The following is a 25,730-nucleotide window of genomic DNA, read 5'->3' on the forward strand; positions in this document are numbered from 1 at the left end:
ATGCACTAATAAATAGACTTTAATGTAAATTTGTTATCGCCTAACAAAAAATAAATAAATAAAATACAATTAAACACCTAAATAATGCAAACAAGTCATTGGACAACATAACTTAGGCTACATATAAAGAAACAAAATTAATGTGAAAATAACAAATAAAATAAATTAGCCTCCGCACGGACAATAATTATTTTAAATTATTTAAATCAAAACATATTGATGAAAATAATACGAGAACAATAAAAATGCTAGTTAATAAGAACACATCACTATTTTTGAAAAAGAAAATTAAGCATTTTTAATATTACTTACCGTTTTTAAATAACATCATCGCTGTTTGAGCTGTGCGCGCTGAAGCTGAAGACCTGAAGCACTTTGCTAGAAAGCTAACTCAGCGAATTCAGATATTTAAACAAAATGAACATATACTAAAAGTATTTTACATAATTCGTCTGAAATAATATATATTGTATAACATAAGCTGCAGTATCAGGTGATTGATTCAGTGCAGGCGCATGTGCAGTAAATAGTCTGTCCAGCAGGTGGCACTAAACTTGTTCCCACTTTGGAAAGTACATTTAGTAGGTAAACAATGACATTAACAAACAAATTTAGGCATTAGCAATAAATAGTACATAGAACAAATGTAAAATATCAAATGAAATTATATAATTATAATTTATAAATTAATATATTATTTGTTTATGTTTATTGGAATGTTAACAGGATGTTATAAAATGTATTGAATTGGAAAATATAATACATTAATAATTATTAACAATTATATTCCATAATAATACATAAAAATAGGCAAATTCGTCTTTAAATGTCCAAACGCATCGTGGCTCTCATGTCGCGTCTTTCTAACGGCTGATCTGATTGGTTTAATCAAGTGTCAGTCAAAGTGTTGGTCACGCCCCCTTTCTGGACATCAAACCACAGAGGAAAAACTGCAACAGGGGATAAACAGAGGAGGAAAGTGTTGTGAGTCGTCTTTTTGAATCGGAAGTTGAAAAGAATACCCAATTTTCTTGCTTTTCGACAACTTTTTTTCACTGTTTGGTGCGGCCGTGTGGGGATGGATGAGATGCGGCCTAGCAGCGGAGCAGCAGCGCACCTCGGCCTCGCCTCGCTCTTTCCCCCGGGATTGCAGGCCATTTATGGGGAATGCAGGCGCCTGTATCCCGATCAGGCGAACCCGCTGCAAGTCACAGCCATTGTGAAGTATTGGTGAGACGCATGAAAAATTCCAGTTTTGTGTTGTTGCTTGAAACGCACACATAAAAATCAACTAAACCAAAAAATTATTTTGCTTGAAGAATAGTTTTAACTTTAAATTATGATCTTTATACAAACATAAATACGTTTCAATAATAAGCACGTTTCAGTCAGCATAAGTATCACTAATAGGCAAATAACTAACTTTCAAGTGGACTTTTTCTTTTCAATGTCTCACTCTTTCCTCTCATAATCCTTTTTTCAGGTTAGGAGGTCCAGATCCTCTGGATTACATTAGTATGTACAGAAACATGGGATGTCCTGGACAAGATGTACCGGAGCATTGGCACTATGTCAGCCTGGGTCTCAGTGACTTGTATGGGGACAACAGAGTTCATGAGTAAGAATGACATATTATGTGATGTTTGCAACTGTTTCATGACATGATAATGTTGTTACCGCAGATCAGCAATTATGTTCATATTTAGCTGATGTATTTATATTTATTTAAAGGGTTAGTTCACCCAAAAATGAAAATAATGTCATTAATTACTCACCCTCATGCCATTCTACACCCGTAAGACCTTTGTTCATCTTCGGACCACAAATTAAGGTATTTTAGTTGAAATCCGATGGCTCCGTGAGCCTCCATAGGGAGCAATGACATTTCCTCTCTCAAGATCCATTAATGTACTAAAAACATATTTAAATCAGTTCATGTGAGTACAGTGGTTCAGTATTAATATTATAAAGCGACGAGAATATTTTTGGTGCGCCAAAAAAAACTAAATAACGACTTATATAGTGATGGCCGATTTCAAAACACTGCTTCAGAAAGCTTCAGAGCGTTATGAATCGGCGTGTCGAATCAGCGGTTCGTAGCGCCAAAGTCACGTGATTTCAGCAATTTGGCGGTTTGACACACGATCCGAATCATGATTCGATACACTGATTCATAACGCTCCGAATCTTCCTGAAGCAGTGTTTTGAAATCGGCCATCGCTAAATAAGTCTTTATTTAGTTTCTTTGGCGCACCAAAAATATTCTCGTCGCTTTATAATATTAATATTGAACCACTGTACTCACATGAACTGATTTAAATATGTTTTTAGTACATTACTGGATCTTGAGTGAGGAAATGTCATTGCTGGCTATGAAGGCCTCACTGAGCCATCAGATTTCAACAAAAATATCTTAATTTGTGTTCCGAAGATTAATGAAGGTCTTACGGGTGTGGAACGGCATGAGGGTGAGTAATAAATGACAGAATTTTCATTTTTGGGTGAACTAACCCTTTAATGTTTCAGGGTCATTCTATGTCAACTCAACCAGCGGTCCCTGGCTAAAAACATTGATTTTGATCATTTTTCTTCTGGTGAAAGAAATACATAAATGAAAGAAAGCCAAAATATTAAATGTCATGGATGAATTTATTTACTGAGGAATCCAGTATTTTGTAGAGCGAGGTGAAAATGTCAATTTTAACCTGAGTTTTGGAGCCTAATGTGAGGGAGGTAAAAATGACTTTAGAAAGATGGCAGCAGCATTATTTTATTTTTACACAGAGATTGGCAGGTCTGTTAGTAAAATCTGTTGACTTTAGCAATCATTGTTGCATTATATGTGTTTTTTTTCCCTGAAGTTTGCATGCCTGTAAAGTATTAAAGATATCTTAATAGATTATCATTCTTAGTAATCTTTTTTTGTAATCTTCATTTTTAAGGCCCTATATGATTTTTATTGAAATTTTTATTGAATTTTACCCATTTTTCAATGGTCAAACCAAATGTGGGTAACTTTTCAGACAGCCGATACTTAGCCTAATGTGTTTAAAGAAGAATGTCTGAAGAACAAATAATATTTTATCTTGTTTCCCTCTGTCAAAACATTTGTATACAAAATACCTCTCTGAGTGCAACATTTGTTTCCCCAAAGTTTGCATGTCTGTAGCTCAAAAAGTATTAAGGATATCTTAAAATTCCTTATATATCTTAATATTATGAAATTTTTCTTTTGAAATCCTCATTTTTAAGGACCTATATGGTTCAATCCCAGAGATAACGGGATGTCAATGTGGTAACGTAGTTATGATACTGTGTATTTCAACCTTTGGTATCTTCAGAAGCTGTTAAAATGAACAAAATCCCATCTTCTAAATGTCCCTGAAACTGATTCAAATATAGATTCTTATAAATACACTTTTGAGAGCGAGTTAATGTGGCTCAATTTGGCAATTTCAGTGTATTCTTGGCAGTCGGGGAGGTATGTTGTATGCAGTTGTATTTGATAGAAAAAATATTCTGGTTTCAACATTTATTCTTCAGACATTCCCCTTTAAATACAATAAGAATCAGCTATATGCAAATTTATACATATTTGGTTTTCAACCATTGAAAATGAGTTAAATTGCGTAAAAACAAAACATGGAGCTGCATTGAGATTCCCATATAAATGGTATTGAACCATATATGACCTTAAAAATGAAGATTTCAAATGAAAAGTGTTAGAACCAGAATCTCAAATCATATTAAGATATCTTTAATACTTTTTTAGACAGGTATGTTCTATGCAATTGTTTTGATGCATTTCTAGTTTCAACTAATTATTTGTTCTTCAGCTGATCCTCTTTGGAAAAAAAAAAAAGCATCAGCTGTATGCAAAGTGACCCACATTTGGTTTTTGACCCCTGAAAATGTGTATAATTTAACAATTTGCTCTTGAAGTCACATTGCGATCCCAACATCTCTGGGATTGAACCATATAGAGCCTTAAAAATATGGATACCAAAAGAAAAGTTTAAGAACCAGAGGCCAGATTTACAAAATCTTCGTAAGAAAGAAGTTAAGAAAATTCCTAAGATAAGTTCTAAGAAGTTTGTAAGAATGTTCCTAAGTGCAATTCTTGAAAAAATCTTTAAAAAATATCTGAGAACTTAAGAACATCTTATTTTTTTCTTAAGAAGGCGGCTTTGGAATTACATTGCTTTCTATGGGGGATAAAAAAAAAAAAATCTTAATTTGTGTTCCGAAGATGAACAAAGTTCTTAATGGCGTGGAACGACATGAGGGTGAGTAATTAATGACCCATCATATTTTGGGTGAACTAACCCTTTAGCAAAATCAAAAACTTAAGCCGGGGAAGCTTCTGAGATTTGGTTGAATTGACACTGAATGATCCTTTAGCTATTGAAAGAGTCTGATGTTTAGTCATACGTGAAGAGGTGTGTTGACGTTGGTTGATCGTGCTTGAGTTACAGCTGTATTTTGCTTCTTTATAGATTCACGGGTCAAGAGGGCCCAAGTGGTTTTGGTTTTGAGCTCACATTTCGCCTGAAGAGAGAAGCAGGAGAGACGGCACCCCCTACCTGGCCAGCTGAGCTCATGCAAGGCCTGGCTCGATATGTGTTTCAATCAGGTACTGTACCTACACTCTATCTGAAGGGGCTGGAGTCTAAAGTTTTACAATTCATGGAAGCATTTCTTATGTAACTGCAAAACGGTTTAGGAGCTGTGGTTTTCATGTTGTTTTCAGGTTTAACGGATTTAAAAGGTTAGTTCACCAAAAATTTAATTCTGTCATTTACTCCCTTTTATGTTGTTCCAAGCCCATAAAACTTTTGTTCGTCTTTGAAACACAAATGAAGATATATTTAATGAAATCTGAGAGCTTTCTGTCTTTCCTTTGAAAGTCTATTCATTTAAAACTCCATATGATACATCCATATGATTTGAGTTGTTTAATCCAAGTCTTCTGAAGGCACATGTTTTGTATGATCTTTATGTGATGAACAGATTTAATTTATATTTTAATTCACATATAAACACTGATCAGCAAACATTCATGAGAACTAAATTATGGTAAACAAAAGCTCAACCATACTTCCTTGACCACTTGATTCATATGGATTTCTTTTACAATCTCTTTATCAACGTTTTGAAACCTCAAAGTTTTGGGTGAATAGATTTTCAGTGGAGCGACAGAAATCAAACAGATTTCGTTAAAAATATCCATTTGTGCTCCAAAAGTTGAGCGAAAGACTTAAGGCGTTAGAACGACGTAAGGGTGAATGTATTATAAGTGATAACAGAATTTTCATTTTTGGGCAAACTAACCCTTTAAAAGCATTTAATATAATTGATTCTAAATGGGCTCCCCTAATGTTAGTCATTAGTCATTTCTTTTGCCAAAACGGCCATAATTTAGTTTTTCACTTCTCAGCCTTTGTCTTTGTCTGCACCAGTACTGTCTCAAAGTTGTAATAATCAATCTTGAGTGATATTTGCAAGCTTAAAATAAAACCTTGGAATAAAGTTTGGTTGCATCTATATGTTACTATAACAGGGGTGAGGCTGTTCACTGTAGAGCCAATGGGTGGAGCGTGACGTCCAGTTCCCCCTCTCTGGATGTATTCTGGGTATAATGGGTGGAGCTAGAATGTCCAACCACACCCTAACCCTACCCATAACCATATACCTCCACTCATTATATCCACAGAGGTCAAGCTCCACCCATGACGAGTGAGAGGTGGAGCTGGATGTCATATGGTGCTGCAGTGAGCACCACACACTATATTAAAAATAGTCATCAAACTAAAATAAACTTTAACATATTACTCTCTTGAAAGTTTGCAAACCAAATTAGACAAGATGTTTTTTCTGTAACAGAAAACACTTTCTGTAGTGGCGATCACATTTCGTGGCACAGTCCGTTGGACAACAGCGAGTCTAGAATCCAACATATGCTTCTCACGGAGGATCCGCAGATGCAGCCAGTGCAGACCCCCTTTGGTCACGTCAGCTTCCTTCAGGTCAGGCACAACATGCTAGCAGTTTCAACAAGATTGCTGACTGTAGGCTAACATAATTTCCTCTGTAATTTAGTTTCTCTCGCTTTTTTTTTCTTCTTTAGCCCTTGAGATTGGTTCAGGATATGTTCATATAGCTGTCTAGGTTCAGTTTTGTATGCTACATTAATTAACCTTGTCTTCCTATGCATATATCTCCTTGAGATCAGTGTAAATTAAGTTTTTCCTTCTGTGCTCATCAGATTGTGGGTGTTTGCACAGAGGAGCTGCAGGCAGCGCAGCAGTGGAATGGTCAAGGCATTCTGGACCTGCTGAGAGGAGTGCACATGTGAGTAATTCCACAGCCAGACACGAGACAGGCCAAGGACACACTCGTGCTCAATTGGTGGGAAAACTGTGTTAAAGAAACTGCAGGACTGATTTAACCAGCTGAGAAACTAAATTAATTCCCTTGATGAATTACTTTGTCTCTCTGTTCTTGTTGAAAAGCATTTGTAGATGGGTGAATTTGTATGTCTGTACATTGACCTACAAGCAAATGTGAGAATAAGTTTGTCGTGTTACTTAATGCCATTTCTTTTCCACTCTTGGCATTGAGGCATTGTGGGCATTGTAGATAAGAGCACTGTACTTTGAATGCTGTAACTCTATAGTAAGTGGGTCAGGAGCTTTCATTTGTTCTGAGATGCTTTGTGCTGTTCTTGTTTTTCATTAATTCTGAAATGTTGTTTGTCTCTTTTGTTGTTTTGTTTGCAGTGCTGGAGGTCCATGGTTAATCACTGACATGAGAAGAGGGGAAACCATATTTGACATTGATCCACACTTGCAAGTAAGGTTTTCTGTAGTGTGCATGGTTCACCCACTAGTGAAAATGCTGTTATTTATTCATCCTAATGTTGTTTATAAAATGCTTGTTATTTTTTCTGTGGAACACAAAAGGAGATTAAAGAATGTACATGTTCCTCTTTAGCAGTGGTTCTCAATTCTGGTCAATTCTGTTTTTGAAAGAAGTCTGTTGTTGTCACAAAGGCTGCATTAATATGATCATAAGTTGAGTAAAATAATAATATGTTTTAACGTATTTTATTCCGAAGCTGAATTTTCAGCATCAGTACTGTACTCCAATCTTTAGTGTCACATGATCCTTCCTTCAGAAATCATTCTAATATGCTGATTTGCTGCTCAAGAAACATTTCATATTATTATCAATGTTGAAAACAGTTGTGCTACTTAAAATTTTTGTTGTTCAGGATTCTTTGATGAATACAAAGTTCAAAAGAACAGCATTTATTTGACATTGAAATCTTTTGTAACATTATAAATGTCTTTACTGACACTTTTGATCAATTTAATGCATCCTTCCTGAATAAAGTATTCATTTTAAATTGTAGTTTCTGTCATCTAACACTGACTTAAAATGAATCTTTATAAACACTAATAATTTGATAACAATTTTAAATGTGATCTTTACCAGATCTTAAAATGAATATCCATTTTTCATATTGTTCATTATAATGTTGTGATGGCTAAATTCACTTTTTTATGTTTAATATTACTGTTTGTTACTTAGTGATTTATTCTTAATTTATTTATTTGAAATAGTTTAGAATTTTAATATCAGCCATTTGTTGATTATTGACCATAACATGAAATAATGATGTGCTTATCTGTATCATCTAGAATTTTAAAATTGGTGCAATTGCTCATTTTTCTCGGAATTATTCCTTTCAAATTAAAGGCCGTGTTAACAATGTAGACTTTTTAGATAATTTACTTAGTAAAGTTTATCCAAGCTAAAATTGTCATTTCCTTTTGAATATTTTTTTTACTGCTCTCTTTTTTTCCCACATTTTACCTCTCTCAAGTAATGAATGACTATCATTTCTGGTGATTAAGGTCATCTGATAAAATGCATACTGTTATGCTTCAGGAGTGATGCAGCATGGGAAAAGGTGGTGTGTAATTAAGTCTGTGGCTGTTAAACTCAACACCTCCACCTGCTGTTAGTCCTCTGCCCTCTCGCTCTCTGCACCGAGACGGACACATGTCCAGCCGTGCCGCTCCCCTGCTGATTTGTGCGTGTGTTGATTGCTCATTCCAAGCAGGAACGTGTGGATAAGGGCATAGAGACGGACGGCTCTAACCTGAGCGGTGTCAGTGCCAAGTGTGCCTGGGATGACTTGAGCCGACCTCCCGAGGATGAGGACGACAGCAGGAGCATTTGCATTGGGTCACAGCCACGCAGGCTGTCCGACAAAGGTGAGGAGTGCAAAGGACAAGCACAGAGTGACCGAACCCTGTATGCTTCAGAGATGTTGTATTGCCTCAAGTTACTATATCGTTCGTTGTGTCAAGTAAACGTGTGTTGTTCATTCAGACACTGAACAAATTAGAGAAGCCCTGAGAAAAGGACTGGAGATTAACAGCAAGTCTGTCCTTCCTCCCATCAGCAGTCAGAGGCACAGTCACGACCGGCCACAGTAAGTCCTGCCCTTTCATGACAATCAGAGCTTCAGGACTGCGTGATTACACTGGTCAAGCAGATGTATGGTTTACGCAGTGCTGTGACCTTAATTCTGGAAGTAGCAGGTTGAGGAGTTTGTTTTAGGACACCAAACTGCTTTGGTTTGCTATGCCACCTGTTCAGGACTGGATGGCATCTTTATGGTTTGTGGATAAGGGAGGAAAAAAAAGATGTTTGGTGCGAGGGTTAGGTGATGTGACTGTACATACGTGGTGTGAAAAGTGTGTCACCAGTTAGAGATTTTGCTATTTTGTTTATAGCACACAGGGCTACACAATTAATCACATAAATGATCGAGATAATGATTATGGGTGCTGTGAATCATGAAAAGTGAGCATCAGTTCATGTAGGTCTACTGCCATCGCATTATAGTGCAGTGGTTGAGCATTGTAACCAATCACAGACATTTGTGTTGTGCGCATGATTGCGGAGACATGTCAATTAGTAGGGCTGGTCTGACAATATTGATTTCTTGATTTCAATCAGTCATCATTTTGATGAACTAATATTGATTCTTAAATCCCAAGATCAGTCTTTTAGTCTGTTCTTTTCAGTTGATGCATGAACAGAACTGCTCTAAATATTAATTTCTTTGTTCTGCTGAACACAGAAGAAGATATTTTGAAGAATACGGGTAACCAAATAGTTGATGGGCCCCATTGACTTCCGTAGTATGGAAAAAAAAATACTATGGAAGTCAATGGGGCCCATCAACTGTTCGGTTACTGACATTCCTCAAAGTATCATCTTTTGTGTTCAACAGAAGACAGAACAACTTGAGGGTGAGTAAATGATGACAGAATTTTCATTTTTGGGTGTACTATCCCTTGAAAATCGAATGCACGGATCCAATATAGTGAGATATCCGATTTCTTTCTCTTACGTTCACGTAAGACAACCGACTGTTTATGAGAATGCTTGCCCAGATGGGTATTTTGAACGTATGTGTGTGTTCAAGTGCAAGGAGATGTGAAAGAATAATCAATTCGGTGTTCACGTGCTATCAGAAACGCGCCTCTCTGGATGTGTGAGCACAAATAACAGTGTGCGAGTACCGAATTGAGTTCCCTTTTGCCTCTTCTTGTACTTGAATGGTTTAAAATGGCTTGAATGTTTAAATTGTCAGAGAAAACACATGCAAATGATAAACTTTAACTCTATGATGGTTAAACTTTGCAATTAATCAACGAGTCACATGTGTGCCGAACCGTGGGACCTACGAATCAACTATGATCTGTTTAACCCCTACTATCCATAATCCATAAATCCATAAATTTTACTTGGTGAAAATTAGTGCTTAAACATCATCTGACACTAAAAAGATACAACTTAACAGCCAATATATACTGCAAGAGAGCAATGTGACAACTCTGATCATCATATATATTGTTACATGATACAGTGCTGTTATATAAGATTTTAGTCATGCCGCCCACCCCTATTTGGAGCACAGTTAAAAATGGCTTTTAAACAGGCCTGCAGTTTTAAAGGAGTTAAAGGAATGAATTTCATGAGATTTGGTTGGTTCAGCTTAACCGCTAATAAATAAATAAATAAATATATATATATCTCAAAATCACTATTGGTTTGACAGCAGTTCAGAAGCCTGTCCAGTATTTGGATAATTACCTGCAGGTATTTTTCAGACACAGCCTGTCCCTTCAATCTTTGTCCTCATGAGTGCTGACTCTTGCCAGCTGGTCTGCTATTGTACAGCATAATGTTACTTGCTCAGGAAATTAGATTCAGGTGCCAATAGTCTTCCAGCACAAATGTGCTTTTAAATCGGGTCTGTATTATACTATACTCCTATAATAATTTTTAACTTTGCGACAAATCAACAATTTAGCGCATACTACTTTATTAAGACCATGATGGTTGCAGTTAGCTGAGGTGACTGTTGTAAGCACTTCCATCCTCATCTCATTAAATGCTGTGCAATCCAGATCATCTCCGTGCATGGTTTGTCTGGGTTAATCTCACTATCCTGTTGTCTGCACCCCCTTGTTTTGCTCATAGTCCAGCCAGAGATTCAAACATACATCCTGGACCTGGAGCTCAGCCTGACTGCCTGCTGTAGTTGGTTGTGTTGCCTACTCCAAATAATCATGATGAGAGGAAAACATAATGCTGACTTCAAGCATATTGTGCTCCCTTGAATTTTTGCATACATTCTATAGAAAAGTCTTTCACCCATATATGTACTAGTAGTCATTCTGTCTACCTAGATAATGGCATCCTGACACTATTTATTACTTTGAGCAGTATTTGTCAGTATAAAGCTTGAAGATAGTTTGGACTCTGCAGATCGAGAAACTGAAGGTGGATTTTGTATCAAAGTAATGAGTTTCCTAATAAAAAACGTAACAATTACAAGCATCACTTATGTATATATTTTCCTCATAGAGAGAAATAGGTTTTCAGCTTCTGCATGAATGAGATGGGAATCATTAAGAATTTAACAATTCTGGATCAGATTCCTCTTAGCGATTCCAGTTTCATTAACTATTCTTTTAGTACTTGTGATCAAGTTGTAGTTGAATTTCAAGTTGGACATGACGAAAATAATGGGAAATGTCTTGCAGTTCAGTAAGTAATTAATTCATTATCCCCTCCAACTGATTCATACATATTTTGATTCAGCAAAAAAAATCCCCACTATTATTCACTGTTGCAGTGAATAATAATACTACAGGGAACATTGTCAGTATTTCATTATTATTCAGTATTTCAGAGTATTTTAGTATGATGTTCTGTTCACACTGGTGGAAGAATGCAAGTTAAAGAACCATTAACAGAACCAGACTTAAAGGATTAGTTTACTTTAAAATAAAAATTACCCCAAGCTTTACTGGCCCTCAAGCCATCCTAGGTGTGACTTTCTTCTTTCTGATGAACACAATCAGAGTTATATTAAAAAAATATTATAATGTTTTATAACCAAGCTTTATAATGACAGTGAACAGAACCAACGGGTATGAAGCTCAAGAAAGTGCATTCGTCCATCATAAACGTACTCCACATGGTTCTGGGGGCTTAGTAAAGGCCTTCTGAACTGAAGCGATGTGTTTGTGTTCGAAAAATATCCATATTTAAGAAGTTATGAAGTAAAATATCTAGCTTCCACCAGACCGCCTTCCATATTCAACTCTGTAGCTTACCTGTTAAAAAACGCTTACGCTACATCCTATGCCTTCCGTATTCAAATTACGAAAAAGCGTAACTGGTGCGACGTGTCTGGCTGGTGTCTGGAGGAAGCTAGATATTTTACTTTATAATTTGTTAAATATGTATATTTTTCTTACAAATACGCATCGCTTCGCTTCAGAAGGCCTTTATTAACCCCCCGGAGCCATGTGGAGTATGTTTATGATGGATGGATTCACTTTCTTCAGCTTCATACTCGTTGGTCCCGTTCACTCCCATTATAAAGCTTGGATGCGTCAGGATATTTATTAATATAACTCAGATTGTGTTCATCAGAAAGAAGAAAGTCATATACACCTAGGATGGCTTGAGGGTGAGTAAAGCTTGGGGTAATTTTCATTTTAAAGTGAACTAATCCTTTAATTAAAATCATTTGATTCCTGTATATTTTTAATATATATATATATATATATATATATATTTAACCAACAAACTTTCAAGAACACTTAAAGGTAGGGTAGGCATTGTTTTTCATAAACACTTTTTGTTATACTGATTGAAACTCTCTTCACATCCTTATAGCAATCAATAATAGAAGTGGTCTGAATATTTAAACATGTACATATATCTTCTATGGAAGTCTCAGGACCAAAAAATGTTTTTCCAATCATTGCATTCAGTCCGAATGCAATAGTAGGATGTCCTACCTGCCTGTCAACGTATGTATTTACGTACCTCTGTGCACTCTGCTCGCACAGACATCTCGTCATCAGAGCGTTTCATGAGGCTCTATGCAGAGTTGTAGACAGACAAGTAGTCGCCAAGCACCGCAAACAAACAGCAGCCGCCTTTTACAGTTCCTCCGGAACCAAAACAATGAGCTTATGCTGCTTTTACTCCATCGTAACCACAATTACGAGATGGCATTCTACCCGGAGCTGTTCACGTCCTCAGACTCGGATTAATGCATTTCAGTGGCAACATTATCAGTTGTCTCTCGTGACACTTTGCAGACTCTGCTCTGGCTGTGCGTGTTCATGTGTTTTGAAGGAGGCGTGGCTTTGGATAGCACTCTGAAGGGTGGGGGTGTGATCTTATGATTTCAAAGCTAGCTTGCTATTGCTAGCCTCTCTTAAATTGCCTACCCTACCTTTTAAGTGTCATGAATTTATTTGTCAGCTGTTAAACAGTTCCTATGTGATTTATGTAATAAGTTGATCAACTTGTTTTCTGCACTTCCTTCAGTTGCCTTAGAGTAGCAACTGAATTACCAAAGTTTAAATATGTAGATTTATTTAAATGAGCTCTTGAAACCTATTAAAAGAGGGAAGAGTTGACTTTTTCTGCTCTAAGTAGCTGTTGAAAAGAATAAGATTGATTTGCCATTTGGCAGTAGTGGTACATGCATTCTTTCACTTCGCTGTGGTACAAATCTGCCCCTAATTTCTCCATAGACAATCAGTTGGACATTTCCAGACCCAGCAGATATCAAGGTAAGAGCCAATTACGAGTGAAACTGAAACTATTTCTTCAGCAAATGGGCTATGGAGACAGTTCTTCTTTATTCCACTTTGAAAATGGGTGTTCAGTACAGTGTCTACAAGTTACTTTTGTTAGAACAATGAGGAAACACAAAGCTCTGCACTGCAATATTTCTGTTTTTTTTTTTTTTTTGAGACAGCTGTCTCAAAATGTATTTGGACACTTAAGCTACAAATGTATGAATATCATTGCAGTATCAGTATTTGGACAGTTTCTGGTTGTTAAACGTTAGTGGATCGTGGTCATAGCCAATGCGATGAACGTGGTCACTCTTTTAGGACACTTGTGTAAAATTGTAAATGACCTTAAGACACACAAATTGTTTAAAATAAATCCCAAGTTATTGAAGTTCACTCTGAAAAGCTCTAGCATTATTTGTTTGCAGTTGTCATTTGAGGTTTGATATTTCATTATACGAATGCAATGACATTTATACAGTTTGATTGTGCCTTAATTGTCCAACCATACAAATTGGACACAACCATACAAATGATCACAAATGGATTTGTTAGTCTGTCGCTAGAGCTGCACAATTCTGGATAATTTGAGAATCACGATTTTTTTGTTTCAAACTGATTATGATTCTCTCACGATTCTGAACAAACAAACAAAATAACATGTAATTTCCTAGAGTTTCTGACAAAATGTTAATTGCTGCAGTCTTAATTTAAACATTAAAAATGTTTAGTTAGGCCTAATTTGAATGAATTATTTTTTTAAAAATCGCTTTGAATGAATGATTCAATGACTCATAAATACTTCTTGTTTCATTACTGCATGACTCAGCATTTTTGAACAAATCACTTGAATGAATGATTCATTGACAAATACAACAGACAAATTTAACAGTTGCTTTTCGCCACCTACTGGTGTAACGATGTAATTGACACAATATTTATTAACTTGAAACGTTACTTTCAAAAGGTGACATCAGTGTTTATATCCATACTATAAACTTTCATCTCAGTACTTCTGTGATAATTTGAATATTTGTAACACAGAAATAATGATACTGTGTGGTTGAAAAGACTGTGTAGCTGTTTCATACCTATACATGACATCTGCACTCTTTGGCTCAGCGGCAGCTCCAACGCAAATCTGAATGTTCCACTGTGATTTTGTTGTCATTTGTTGGCATTTAGGAATAAGATCATGCGGATGTTGGAATCGAGATCGCAATCTTTTAACGATTAATCGTGCAGCTCTATTTGTCGCCCTCATTCAGTTTTTTCCTTATTTATATTTTCTCATCCTCTATATCCCAGGAGTCGCAAAGACAGTCTGGAGAGCGAGAGCTCGGCTGCTATTGTCCCTCACGAGCTGGTGCGAACACGACAGCTGGAAAGCGTGCACCTGAAGTTCAACCAGGAGTCTGGGACCCTTCTCCCACTGTGCCTCAGGTAGGACATAGACCGTATGAAGCTTCATTTGCTGTATATTTTCTGATTTTTATAACTTTACGAGGGGCCAGGGGCTGTGAATTCACTCAGAAGGGAAAAATAAAAGTACACACTGTACTGGTGTGCTGATTTGCACTTTGTTCATCTTACCACAATATATTACAGTTTTACAAACCAACCCAACTCACTGAAATGCTAACAGCTCTGATTTTGCTGGCACTAAAAGAGTGGGATATGAGTTTTATGTAATCTCCTTGTTTGGACAGAAACAGAGATGAGGCTTACAGAGAAGTCTTTGTTTAAAGTCCAAATGTGAGCAGGGAGAAAGTGAACATCAGGTTGCTTATAGTTTTAGCCTTTGATATTTCCCGCTTGCTTTAAGAGATACGACACTTATCAATGTCTATGTAAATGATTTATTCACTTCTTTTCTTTTTAACCTTTGCTTGTAGAGGTCGGCTGCTTCATGGCCGACATTTCACATATAAAAGCATTAATGGAGATACAGCAATCACCTTTGTATCCACTGGGGTAGAAGGGGCTTTTGCCACAGAAGAGCATCCGTATGCTGCGCATGGACCATGGCTACAGGTAGCAGACACTCATTACTATTACATCCCTTTAAGGGGCCCTATTATGCTTTTTATCATTTTCAACTTCCTTTAGTGTGTAATGTCGCTGTTTCAGAAAGAAAATGTCTGCAAAGTTACGAAGCACAAAGTCACTCCAAAGGGAGTTATTCTCTATATCAGTGTGCACTGTTTCTGAACTCCCTGAAACACCTCCATTGTAGTCTTGAGTTTTCTTCAGGGAACAAACACTTCAGAATATCCCTAGGAATAAATCATTCCTGCCAAGGCATACGCAAAGAAAAAAAGAGGTGAGGCCTGATTGAGTTAGTTAGTAGTGTGTTGAAACTCGTGGTTATGGTAAGCAGCGGGACATTTCCCAAACACACTCAAAGCTGTTGACCAATCACAATACACTGGTCCAGCTGACCAATCAGAGCACACTGCGCTTTTTGGAATGAGGGGCTTCATAGAGGCAGAACTAAACAGAGCGTTACTGACAGACTGGGAAGAAAGGAGCTGCAACAATGTAAAATATGTGAAAAAATTTTTTTTGAACATTAGGGGACCTATTATGCCTCTTTTTTTACAAGATGTAAAATAAGTCTCTGATGTCCCCAAACCTCAGTATGTATGTGAAGTTTCAGCTCAAAATATTTTTTATAAATAATTTGGACCCACTTTATATTAAGTGGCCTTAACTACTATGTACTTACATTTAAATTAATCATTTGTTACAATGCACTTATTGTGTACATACATGTTTTTACATTTTACTTATATTTTAAAAACATGTAACCTGCATGTAATTACATCTGTAATTAATTTCTGTAATTACATTTATAATTACACTGTTGACCCATCCCTTACACCTTACCCCCACCCTTAAACCTACCCATACCACCAAAGCTTCCTCTAACCTTACCCGTATCCCACCTCAATAGCAGCAGAAGTGTTTTGCAATTCAATATGAACCCAATAAGTACATTGTACTTATTTTGTGATGTAAGTACATAGTAGTTAAGGCCACTTAATATAAAGTGGGACCAATAATTTTTATAGCGTGTTAAAATTGCCAAAATTGCTCAAACCTTTTTGGGGGTGAGCAAAAACATATCGTTTTTTTGTGTCCCTTTAAATGCAAATGAGCTGCTGCTCCCGGCTCCCTTTCAAGAAGAGGTTGGAGCTGAAAGAGCAACAAAGTAGGACAATCTCACGCACTGAAAATGAAAAGTCAGTCACCTGACTATACTGTGCATAATAAATGCACGTTTATCAATTACGCAGACGGTGAGCTTGGCAAGATAAAAATAACAACATAGCTCTGGTGTCCTGGTACCTTCACATGCCATCAGAAATGTCATAACTCCCACTTATTAAGTCATGATTATGAGTTTGTCGCATTCAAGTGGGAGATTTCAAAGGCCGTTTGTGCTAATTTTAACTAGGAAACTCGTATTTTATAATAATTCTGATAGTACGTGAGGACAGCATCATTGACAACAGGCACAGACAAAGTTAGCTTTAGCAACATTCGCCGTACAGAGTGCCAACAAGCTCTTTCAGAAAGGCAATTTGGAAGGACTCGCAACATATGACATGTGATACTTACTTTGACTGGATCTGAAGTTTGCACACTAAGCATTGGTATTGACCCAATATGCTCAGCAAAAACTTTCTTTGGGACATTTCCTTCAAAAATTAAATTTAACCACAATGTTCTCGGTGATTCAGATGACGGGAGTCTATGGAGACTCTTATGTGCATTGGTACATCCCAAAACACAACACTTATAATGCCTCTTTGGCGCAGATATTGTACAACTCCCGCTGCTATAATGAGGATACAGAAATAGCAGACTCTGTTTCTCACTCAGGGCTCTGTCTATGGGCGAGGCTTCTACCTACGATTACATCAGCATGGGGGGGGGGGGGGGTCTGAATCAGCTCATTTGAAGAGACTGCTTCTGATTTATGACAATTATAAAAAAAAAAATGAGTGAAAAAAAACTTAGAGGCATGAAAAGTTATTCTAGTAGACCCCCCAAAAAATATCAACTGTTTGAAAATGGCATAATAGGTCCCCTTTAAATTTCAGTGTTGTTACTTATGTATGACCTTGTTTTGATCTCCTTAATTTAGATATTACTTACTGAGGAGTTTGTAGAGCAGATGCTAGCTGACATTCAGGATTTGAGCACCCGTGAAATGGTAAGGTTCTACCCACGCCTCATGTTAAGTGATTTCACTGTGGTTTTGTAAACTTTTTAATATTTTAACACACTGTATATCTCTTTTCCCCTTCCCCAGTCTAAGCTGCCGAAGGAGTACAGCTGGCCCGATAAGAAGCTAAAGATCTCTGTCCTGCCCGACACTGTGTTTGACAGCCCACTGCAATAAGACTGGGAGCTCGCTGTCCCTGATTACAAACCCACATCTCCAGAAAGGAGCCCAACTCTTTTTTTCCAGACACATGTGCCTATAGACGGCTGAAGGAAACAGACATTCAGATGCTTTCCCCTTTCCCAGAGAGCATTGTAAATGTTCAGCATTTTGTATTGTCCATTGTACCACTTGTCTTTGTATTGGTCTACCTATTCACTCTTAAGGAAGCTTAAAAAATAGCGATTGTTTTTCTGGTCTGTTTCAAAAGACACGTTATATTTCTTGTTGAATATTTAGCACTGGTGCCTTTATTCACCTTGGAATGGACTGAAGTGTCCTTTTGAGAGAAAATCTGCTCTTCTAAATCCTGCTTGTAATGTGAAGGAAAGCATACTAAGGAAAAGGCCTTTTTTTTAACCATGTTTATGTAAAAAAAATACTGTTAAGCCTGAGTATCTGGTTGTACTCAATTTACATATAAAATACAGTAGTGCCTATTTATGGTTGATGATCTTAAGGTCTTCATTTAGTTGTCAAATGATGGGTGGTTAGTCAGTTCACCTACACAATACCAAAGCCTGTACAGTACGGGTGTTTTTAAACCACGTCTAATGGAAAGCATTAATTAGTTCCCTGATCTTTGTTTTATTTTATTAACTATTTTACTTTTCCTTTGACTTTATGATTGCATTCCAAGTCTCTTTTTAGGGAAGCAAACTAACTGGTTCCTGAACGGCAATCTGTTTTCTAGAATGTGCATTTGTAATTTTTGGGATATGTGCTCAATAATATAGGTCAAAGTGTAAAAAAGAACCTCTATTAGTGCTTTTTAAAATATGAATTTAATTAGAGTGTACTGGTGTTTTTTTATATTCTGGAGAATCACTACACTGCCTGTGGTTTTGTTACCCTTAAGTGCATTAAAGTTATTTACGTAAATCGGGGTGTTTGTGTTCATTTTGATTACACAAGTCCACCCGTCTGTGCAAAGAATGCCTATTTCTCATTGAATTAAATACTATTTTATGATGATTTGTGACCAAGACACCAAAATTCCTCATTGAGATCCAAGTCTGTCTCTGACCTTTAGAATTGTGTGCCCTGTATTTTCATGCTGTCCCTTCAAGACGTGTGTGTAAATGCCCTTTTTGCATGTGAAATGATTAACAGCACTCTGGTGGGCTGTTGAGATAGTGAATTTTATTTGTATAGCACCAACTAAAGTTGACCAATGTGCTGCTCAAGAAAAAGAAAAACACATTACATAACAGACTTAACAGAACAATATCATCACTAAAATACAATACAATAAAACTTCATCACTGATTACATACCATATCAAAGGCATAAATCTTCGCTTAGATTTAAAAACAGACAAAGATGCAGCAAATCTAATAGAAATGGGTAGGGCATTCCAGAGTCTTGGGGAAACTACTGAAAAGGTCCAGTCACCCCTACATTTCAGCTTTGATTTAGGGATATACAACAATCTCTGTTTGGATGACCAGAGAGATCTGGATGAGATGCCGGATGGTAGATTAAAACAGGTGTTCAGTCCTAAAACCCACTAAAATAATTTTAGTAAAATAAGGTGTTCATAATAGAATTAGTAACTACTATTTTGGAGTGTGCTGTAATGTGTGTGAGAACGGAAGTGAAAGAGTAAACAAGATGGATGAAGTTCATTACTCCTGTCTCATGTGGTTTATTGCTGCTTAAAGTCCCCCTGTAGTCAATCATTTTATTCCTTAAAACTCATCTTTGATCACCAAAATGACATATTTAAACATTTTTTTCCTGTGAAAAAAAACTTCATGCATTAAAATAGCTTGAATGTAACTCTACACCCTTGCCTCATTTAGTATACGCAAATCAATGAATATGCAAATTTGCCCCGCCTCCACCCACTCACTCGCACCTTAAACGCTGCACAATGGTATCGCTCTTTACAACATCAGACACATAAGGGTAATTGATATGATTAGCATTTTGCTTGACTGTTATCAAACAGCTAATAATGTGTTGCTAATGTTATATAAACCATGTTCCCATTCACCATGTCAGAGTCAACTGCTTTCTAACAATCAGTTTCCTTACAAACACTGAACAACTAAAGAACGTCGGTGGAGAAAGGCATACAGTAATCATAACATCGTAATATACATCATACACCCACCATATTGCTAAATCTACACGATTTTTCATATCAACAGAAAAATATACCAGGATAAGCTGGCTTCTCTCGAGACCCCCCTGCTAGTTCGCTGTTAATGATATGCTAAAACCCACCAGCACATTAACGTGATTGGTTACGAGGTAGTTTGTGACGTCACAGATACCAGAGTCTTTAGATCACTGCAGTTTTAAAGGGTTAGTTCACCCAAAAATGAAAATAATGTCATTTATTACTCACCCTACATCATGCCATTCCACACCCGTAAGACCTTCGTTCATCTTCAGAACGCAAATTAAGATATTTTTGTTGAAATCCGATGGCTCCATGCGGCCTGCATAGCCAGCAATTACATTTTCTCTCTCAAGATCCATTAATGTACTAAAAACATATTTAAATCAGTTCATGTGTGTACAGCGGTTCAATATTAATATTATAAAGTGACGAGAATATTTTTGTGCACCAAAAAAAAACAAAATAACGACTTTTTTAGTGATGGCTGATTTCAAAACACTGCTTCAGGAAGCTTCAGAGCGTTATAAATCAGCATATCGAATCAGCGGTTCATAGCGCCAAAGTCACGTGATTTCAGCAGTTTGACACACGATCCGAATCACTGATTCGACAGAAAAGATTCATAATGCTCCGAAGCTTAATGAAGCAGTGTTTTGAAATCGGACATCACTATATAAGTCGTTATTTCATTTTTTTGGCTCACCAAAAATATTCTCGTCACTTTATAATATTAATATTGAACCACTGAACTCACATGAACTGATTTAAATATGTTTTTAGTACATTAATGGATCTTGAGAGAGGAAATGTCATTGCTGGCTATGCAGGCCTCGCGGAGCCATCAGATTTCAACAAAAATATCTTAATTTGCGTTCCGAAGATGAACAAAGGTCTTACGGGTGTGGAACGGCATGAGGGTGAGTAATAAATGACTGAACTAACCCTTTTCAAGGAGAAAATACTCAGCAATGGTGCTGACTTATGAATTTGCACATGGTTTGTCTTAAAGCATATTAAAAACACATATAAACAACATTAAAAACTTAATTTTTACCACAGGGGGTCTACAATATAAGTTCAGTGGTTAACATTAATTCAAGCGATCCTGACTACTGTAAATTACATGCACTATTTTTAACCAGCTGTTTTTCGAAAAGGATAAACTGCTAAATAAATAAATATGTCGCTATTAACAAAACAAGTGCTCAATTTACTGGATAGAACAAGAATTTCAACATTGGAAATATCACAAAAAAATAGAGGTGTGCTCCTTTAAATCAAGCCCCGCCTCCGCATATTAACCCCTCCCAGTTTTATGTATCAAGTCCGCGCTGATCACGTGATCGGGGAAGGGGGAGTATGTGAACTGTATCCTGAGTTGCAGTCCTGTGCCTGCATTCCTCTCATCTAGGATTTGCTTGAAAGGAGAAAAAAAAAATCATAAATAATAACAGACGCAGATTGGAATACGGCGGTAAAGCATCTGTTTTCAATCAGGACTAACCTTTTAAAGGACGTGATATCCCTGGATGATCGCCGAACTGGATCTTTTTTGCTTTACGTGAAGCGTCTATATAAAGGGCATACAAATGAGAGGAAAAGTAAATAGATACGTCGTTTTTAATTCGCGTTAAACAGGAAAACAAGATGGCTGATAAGCGATAACAAGGGCCAAACGATATCGTCTCCTTTAAGAGCAACAAAGGTATCTGGCTTTAATACATGAATATTTCAGGCGAGTTAGCTTCGTCAAAATAAAATACATGACATTAGGCACTAAAAATGAACGCAATCCGTCTCTGGTAAGTGCGACCAGGTAAACACCAGGCGAAACATGGACAGGGATCGCGTTATGGATCATTCTATAATGTTCAATCAACACAGATAGCGAGAGAATAGCTTTAAAATCGCTGCTCTTTAGGGTTTAATGCTACGAGAGCATGTTGGCATGCGAGTATACGCGTCAATTGTTTGTTCATTCAAAGTCGCGTCACGGCAATAGATAAATGGTGTTTCTAGCTTTACCGTATAGTTGTAGGGGACAGAAATCCTATCGATATAGTGTTACACGAGCAGCACAGAGGCTCAGGTCTACTTTTTTAATAATTCCAGCAGGGCAAATGTCATGTGCCCAGAGCACAAATCAAATGCGTGATCGACTGCTTCAGTAAATGCGTACGAAAGGACGTTTTCAGGGCTTCAAGAACTTGTGGCGTCACCCTTTTCCTGTTTTAAATCTAGCAAATGACTATATGCTTCCGATGATTAGACATTTTCACATGGATTTAACTGATCTTATCATGAGTGACATTGGACTTTAGACGATATCGTAGCCTTTAACTAGTAGTTTAGTTGTCTTTCAGCGGATAGTCGGGCATCTGTCAGTTAACGTTAGGCTTTTAACGTACGCGACGTCTCCGGTGTTTGAATTGGTTGCCATAATTAAAGATAAATAAATTACTTTTTATATTTAATTCACACTTTACTCAGTCATCGATTCTTCGTTATCGTTTTTAACGATAAATGATATCATTTACGGGGTATTTGAAGAATAATAGCCTATTTACAGGTAAAGAAACAACAATTTGTAATATATCGGTTGGATATTTCTTTTTAAAAAAATAACGGTCATTCATTCTGAAGGGAGAAATGTGTAGCTTAACAATCAAACAAAGATGAAAATTAATGTGCCAATATTTGGATCACAAAACAACTTTAAATAAATTAAATCACTATTATTATTGTGATAATAAATATCCATAATGCATATTATGTTTTATTTGCTTCATTTAGTTATTCGTCTGTCAAAATAATAATTAAAATCGCTTATAAAGTTCGTAAAAATAGCAACCATAGTCATTTTTCATATTAGGATCATTTTAAATTGTCGCTCTTTCTGAATTATAGTTTAGTCAAATAAACATTTGCCTTTAAAAAAAAAAAGAAAAAAAAAAAGAAAAGAAACCCTGGACGTCAGATTCCTTCATTCACGCCCGACTGTGGTATTTGATTGCTGACTAACTTTGCCAGAAGCAGAAACGCTCCCTTGGCATATTTTGGGTCTTTATCAACAGCTGTTTCTCTGGGGCTTCTGTGCTTGTATGGTCTTCATCAACTGCCCTAACATCTGGATATAAATGAAGGAGTCGCGAGAATGAGCGAAACGTTGTTAGGACGGTGCTAGAACTTGATGTTTGCCTTCCACGAGCGGAACAACTCAAAACTGGATGTCTGATCAAATGGCTGAGATGGCTGAGAGCTGGCGGAACTGCTTTGAGGAGGAACTCATATGTCCCATTTGTTTGCATGTGTTCGTGGAGCCTGTGCAGCTGCCGTGCAAACACAACTTCTGCCGGGGCTGCATCAGCGAGGCCTGGGCCAAAGACACGGCCAACGTGCGCTGCCCGGAGTGCAACCACGCGTACAACCAGAAACCAAACCTGGAGAAAAACATCAAACTCAATAATATTGTGGAAAAATTTAACGCGCTGAACGTCGAAAAAGCGCCGGCCGTTCTGCATTGCATTCTGTGCAGGCGAGGGCCTCCTCTTCAAGCGCAGAAAGTGTGTCTTCGTTGTAATGCACCGTGTTGCCAGTCTCACATCCAGACGCATCTCCAGCAGCCCTGTCCAGCTCCTGGACATATACTGGTGGCGGCTGAGGAGGTCCGGGCCTGGAGCTGCCCGCACCATGACGAATACAGACTGTATCACTGCGATGTGGAACAGGTGGCGGTCTGCCAGTACTGCTGCTTCTCCAGATGTGCGCCGAACCATGGCCATGCGGTGCGCGACGTGGAAGTACGACGCAATGACATCAGGGTGAGTGCTTTGCTCCGAAATTCTCAGTAGGGGTGTAACTAGACTCCGCCTGCATTAGGACTGAGCCCATAGTCCATTTTAGACATCTGAGGTATACTATGGATTAACCTGGTAACTCAGGACCTGAAATGGAATTGGTATATTACCTATAATGAACTTTGCTAACATGTAATAAATAATTAAATAATTGGTTCTCAAAATGAAACAGTAGTTGCAACATCGATACCAATTATTAAAAAGAAAGAATGTAGAGCTATTGGATATTGATTGGATGGAGGCAGCAGATGATGGTCTGAACGCAAGCTTGCAGTTGATTGCAAGAAATGGGCGGAGTTTACGCAAATTTGAGAATTCTGTCCTTTCCTTATGATATTTTCATTAAAAAATAACATGCATGGATGAATTATTCACGTCAGATCATCAGGATGCATGTCGAAAATAGAAGAATTTATATTTCATGCCAACTTTAAAGGGTTAGTTCACCCAAAAATGAAAATTCTGTCATTTATTACTTACCCTCATGCCGTTCCACACCTGTAAGACCTTAGTTAATCTTCTGAACGCAAATTAAGATATTTTAGTTGAAATCCGATGGCTCCGTGAGGCCTCCATAGGGAGCAATGACATTTCCTCTCTCAAGATCCATAAAGGTACTAAAAACGTATTTAAATCGGTTCATGTGAGTACAGTGGTTCAATAATAAATGTGTAAGTAATAAATGACAATTTTCATTTTTGGGTGAACTAACCCTTTAACGTCTCCATAAAATCAAAATTGATGTTTTTTGGCTTTTAGAATGAATCTGTTATCCTTAATATTATCTATTGACCTTATTCCTGACTAGCCTACTGAATTTTGAATTATGGGTGGCACTTCCGGTTTGGGGAACTTTCATTTAAAAGCACTGAAATCATAAGGTTGCCCTACAAATAAACCTTATCAGTCAGTTTGACTGAATGAGCTTTCAGTTTTTCTTTCATGTTTTATTTTCAGACATCATGAGAATAACGTTTGTATTTCAACGTGACATATTATAACAAGAATATCTATGGCAAGATCTCTTTTCAGTTGCTCCTTTCTATCCTCATGCTTATTTGTCCATTTGCATTCCGCTGTAATAGTATGAAAAAAGACAACATATACTGCACATTTGTGATCTGTTCTCCTGATATAATTTACGATATATCCCATTAATAATTCACTGGAATGAACGAAGAATCTCTCGTTTTTCTCCTCAAAGCCTCACGTCTCTTTCCAGGGTTGTTTTCACAAGGGATTTCAATGGCTACCAACAGGTTGAAGGTCCAAATGCCAGTTTCAGTGCAGCTTCAAAGGGCTTTAAACAATACCAGACGAGGAATAAGGGTCTTATCTAGCAAAACGATCTGTCATTTTCGAAAAAAATACAACTGTTTATGCTTTATAAACACAAAATATCACCTTGAACGTACTTCCCATTTCCGCATTCTTCAAAAAGCTTACGCTGAATGTTCTACACCTTTCCTATTCTACTTACGGAACGAACGCGGTGCCAGTTTAGTTTTTTTTTTCCGTAAGTAGAACTATTGCCACTTCATGCTGACTTTAATTAAATTTGCTGCAGCATTTACACATTATTAGCCAAATCTGCCACAAAAAAAAAAAAAAAGAAATTTAAACTAGTGATGCACTGAAATAAAAAAAATAAAAAAAACGTTTACAAGATTAGCCTAACGTTTCAGTAATTAAATTCAATTAAGTGAGTAATTGAGCTCTTAATGCTGTTCAGGGTGTTTTGTTCTTGGGTCATAAATTCAACCAGTTTTAATAAAGTTCTTTATCAACAAGGCAAAAATTAAATTTTTTTCCCAATTCAACTGAATATTTTTGTTAATTTAAACAAAATGTCAGAGCTTCAAAAAGCTTGTTTGAAGAACTATTTATTTACTATCATTATATTGTAGTGCTTTTATTTGTTTATTAATGTTTATTGTCCAATTATACTGTAAATATTGTCCATTTATACTGAGAAAGTACTTTTCATTATTATTGCATAGTACTAACTAATATTATCTACACTGTAGTTAAAGCTGCAGTCTGCGATTTTGGGTTAATAAACAGAACTGCACGCATCTTGCGGAAGAACATTGTAG

The 25,730-nt window shown here is 36.9% G+C and overlaps 2 protein-coding genes across 5 annotated transcripts in view; both read left to right on the forward strand.

The window, feature by feature from the left end:
- The first annotated feature begins 874 nt into the window (after positions 1-874).
- On the forward strand, positions 875-18,528 carry sufu (suppressor of fused homolog (Drosophila)). 4 transcript variants are annotated; one of them, XM_048204085.1, is made up of 13 exons: positions 875-1,230; positions 1,484-1,618; positions 4,497-4,633; positions 5,884-6,026; positions 6,266-6,351; positions 6,780-6,852; positions 8,129-8,282; positions 8,401-8,503; positions 13,149-13,187; positions 14,502-14,636; positions 15,089-15,227; positions 17,347-17,415; positions 17,515-18,528. In XM_048204085.1, exons 1-13 carry the CDS (start codon positions 1,079-1,081, stop codon positions 17,602-17,604), a joined length of 1,455 nt encoding a protein of 484 aa, XP_048060042.1. In that variant the 5' UTR covers positions 875-1,078; the 3' UTR covers positions 17,605-18,528. The 4 variants fall into 4 exon arrangements, with proteins under 4 accessions (XP_048060042.1, XP_048060045.1, XP_048060041.1 ...); XM_048204084.1 differs by having other exon boundaries at positions 876-1,230; positions 8,126-8,282; XM_048204088.1 differs by lacking the exon at positions 13,149-13,187.
- Positions 18,529-21,115: 2,587 nt separating this feature from the next.
- The window catches only part of trim8a (tripartite motif containing 8a), a 31,869-nt gene continuing 27,254 nt past the window's right edge, over positions 21,116-25,730 (forward strand). Inside the window, exon 1 of the mRNA XM_048204083.1 lies at positions 21,116-23,598. Within this exon, the coding sequence (XP_048060040.1) occupies positions 23,005-23,598 (594 nt within the window). The 5' untranslated portion in view covers positions 21,116-23,004. The remainder of the gene's footprint in view (positions 23,599-25,730) is intronic.

The sequence above is a fragment of the Megalobrama amblycephala genome, linkage group LG10 (genome assembly GCF_018812025.1).
Source record: "Megalobrama amblycephala isolate DHTTF-2021 linkage group LG10, ASM1881202v1, whole genome shotgun sequence".
NCBI classification, from domain to species: Eukaryota; Metazoa; Chordata; class Actinopteri; order Cypriniformes; family Xenocyprididae; genus Megalobrama; species Megalobrama amblycephala.

What these genes read in the sequence shown, in the direction of transcription:
- sufu (XM_048204084.1), top strand. Translation starts at nt 1,079, where the DNA reads ATGGATGAGATGCGGCCTAGCAGCGGAGCAGCAGCGCACCTCGGCCTC. An exon ending in CACAGTCACGACCGGCCACA is followed by an intron (nt 8,504 to 13,148) that starts GTAAGTCCTGCC and finishes ATTTCTCCATAG; the next exon opens with ACAATCAGTTGGACATTTCC. An exon ending in ATTTGAGCACCCGTGAAATG is followed by an intron (nt 17,416 to 17,514) that starts GTAAGGTTCTAC and finishes CCCCTTCCCCAG; the next exon opens with TCTAAGCTGCCGAAGGAGTA.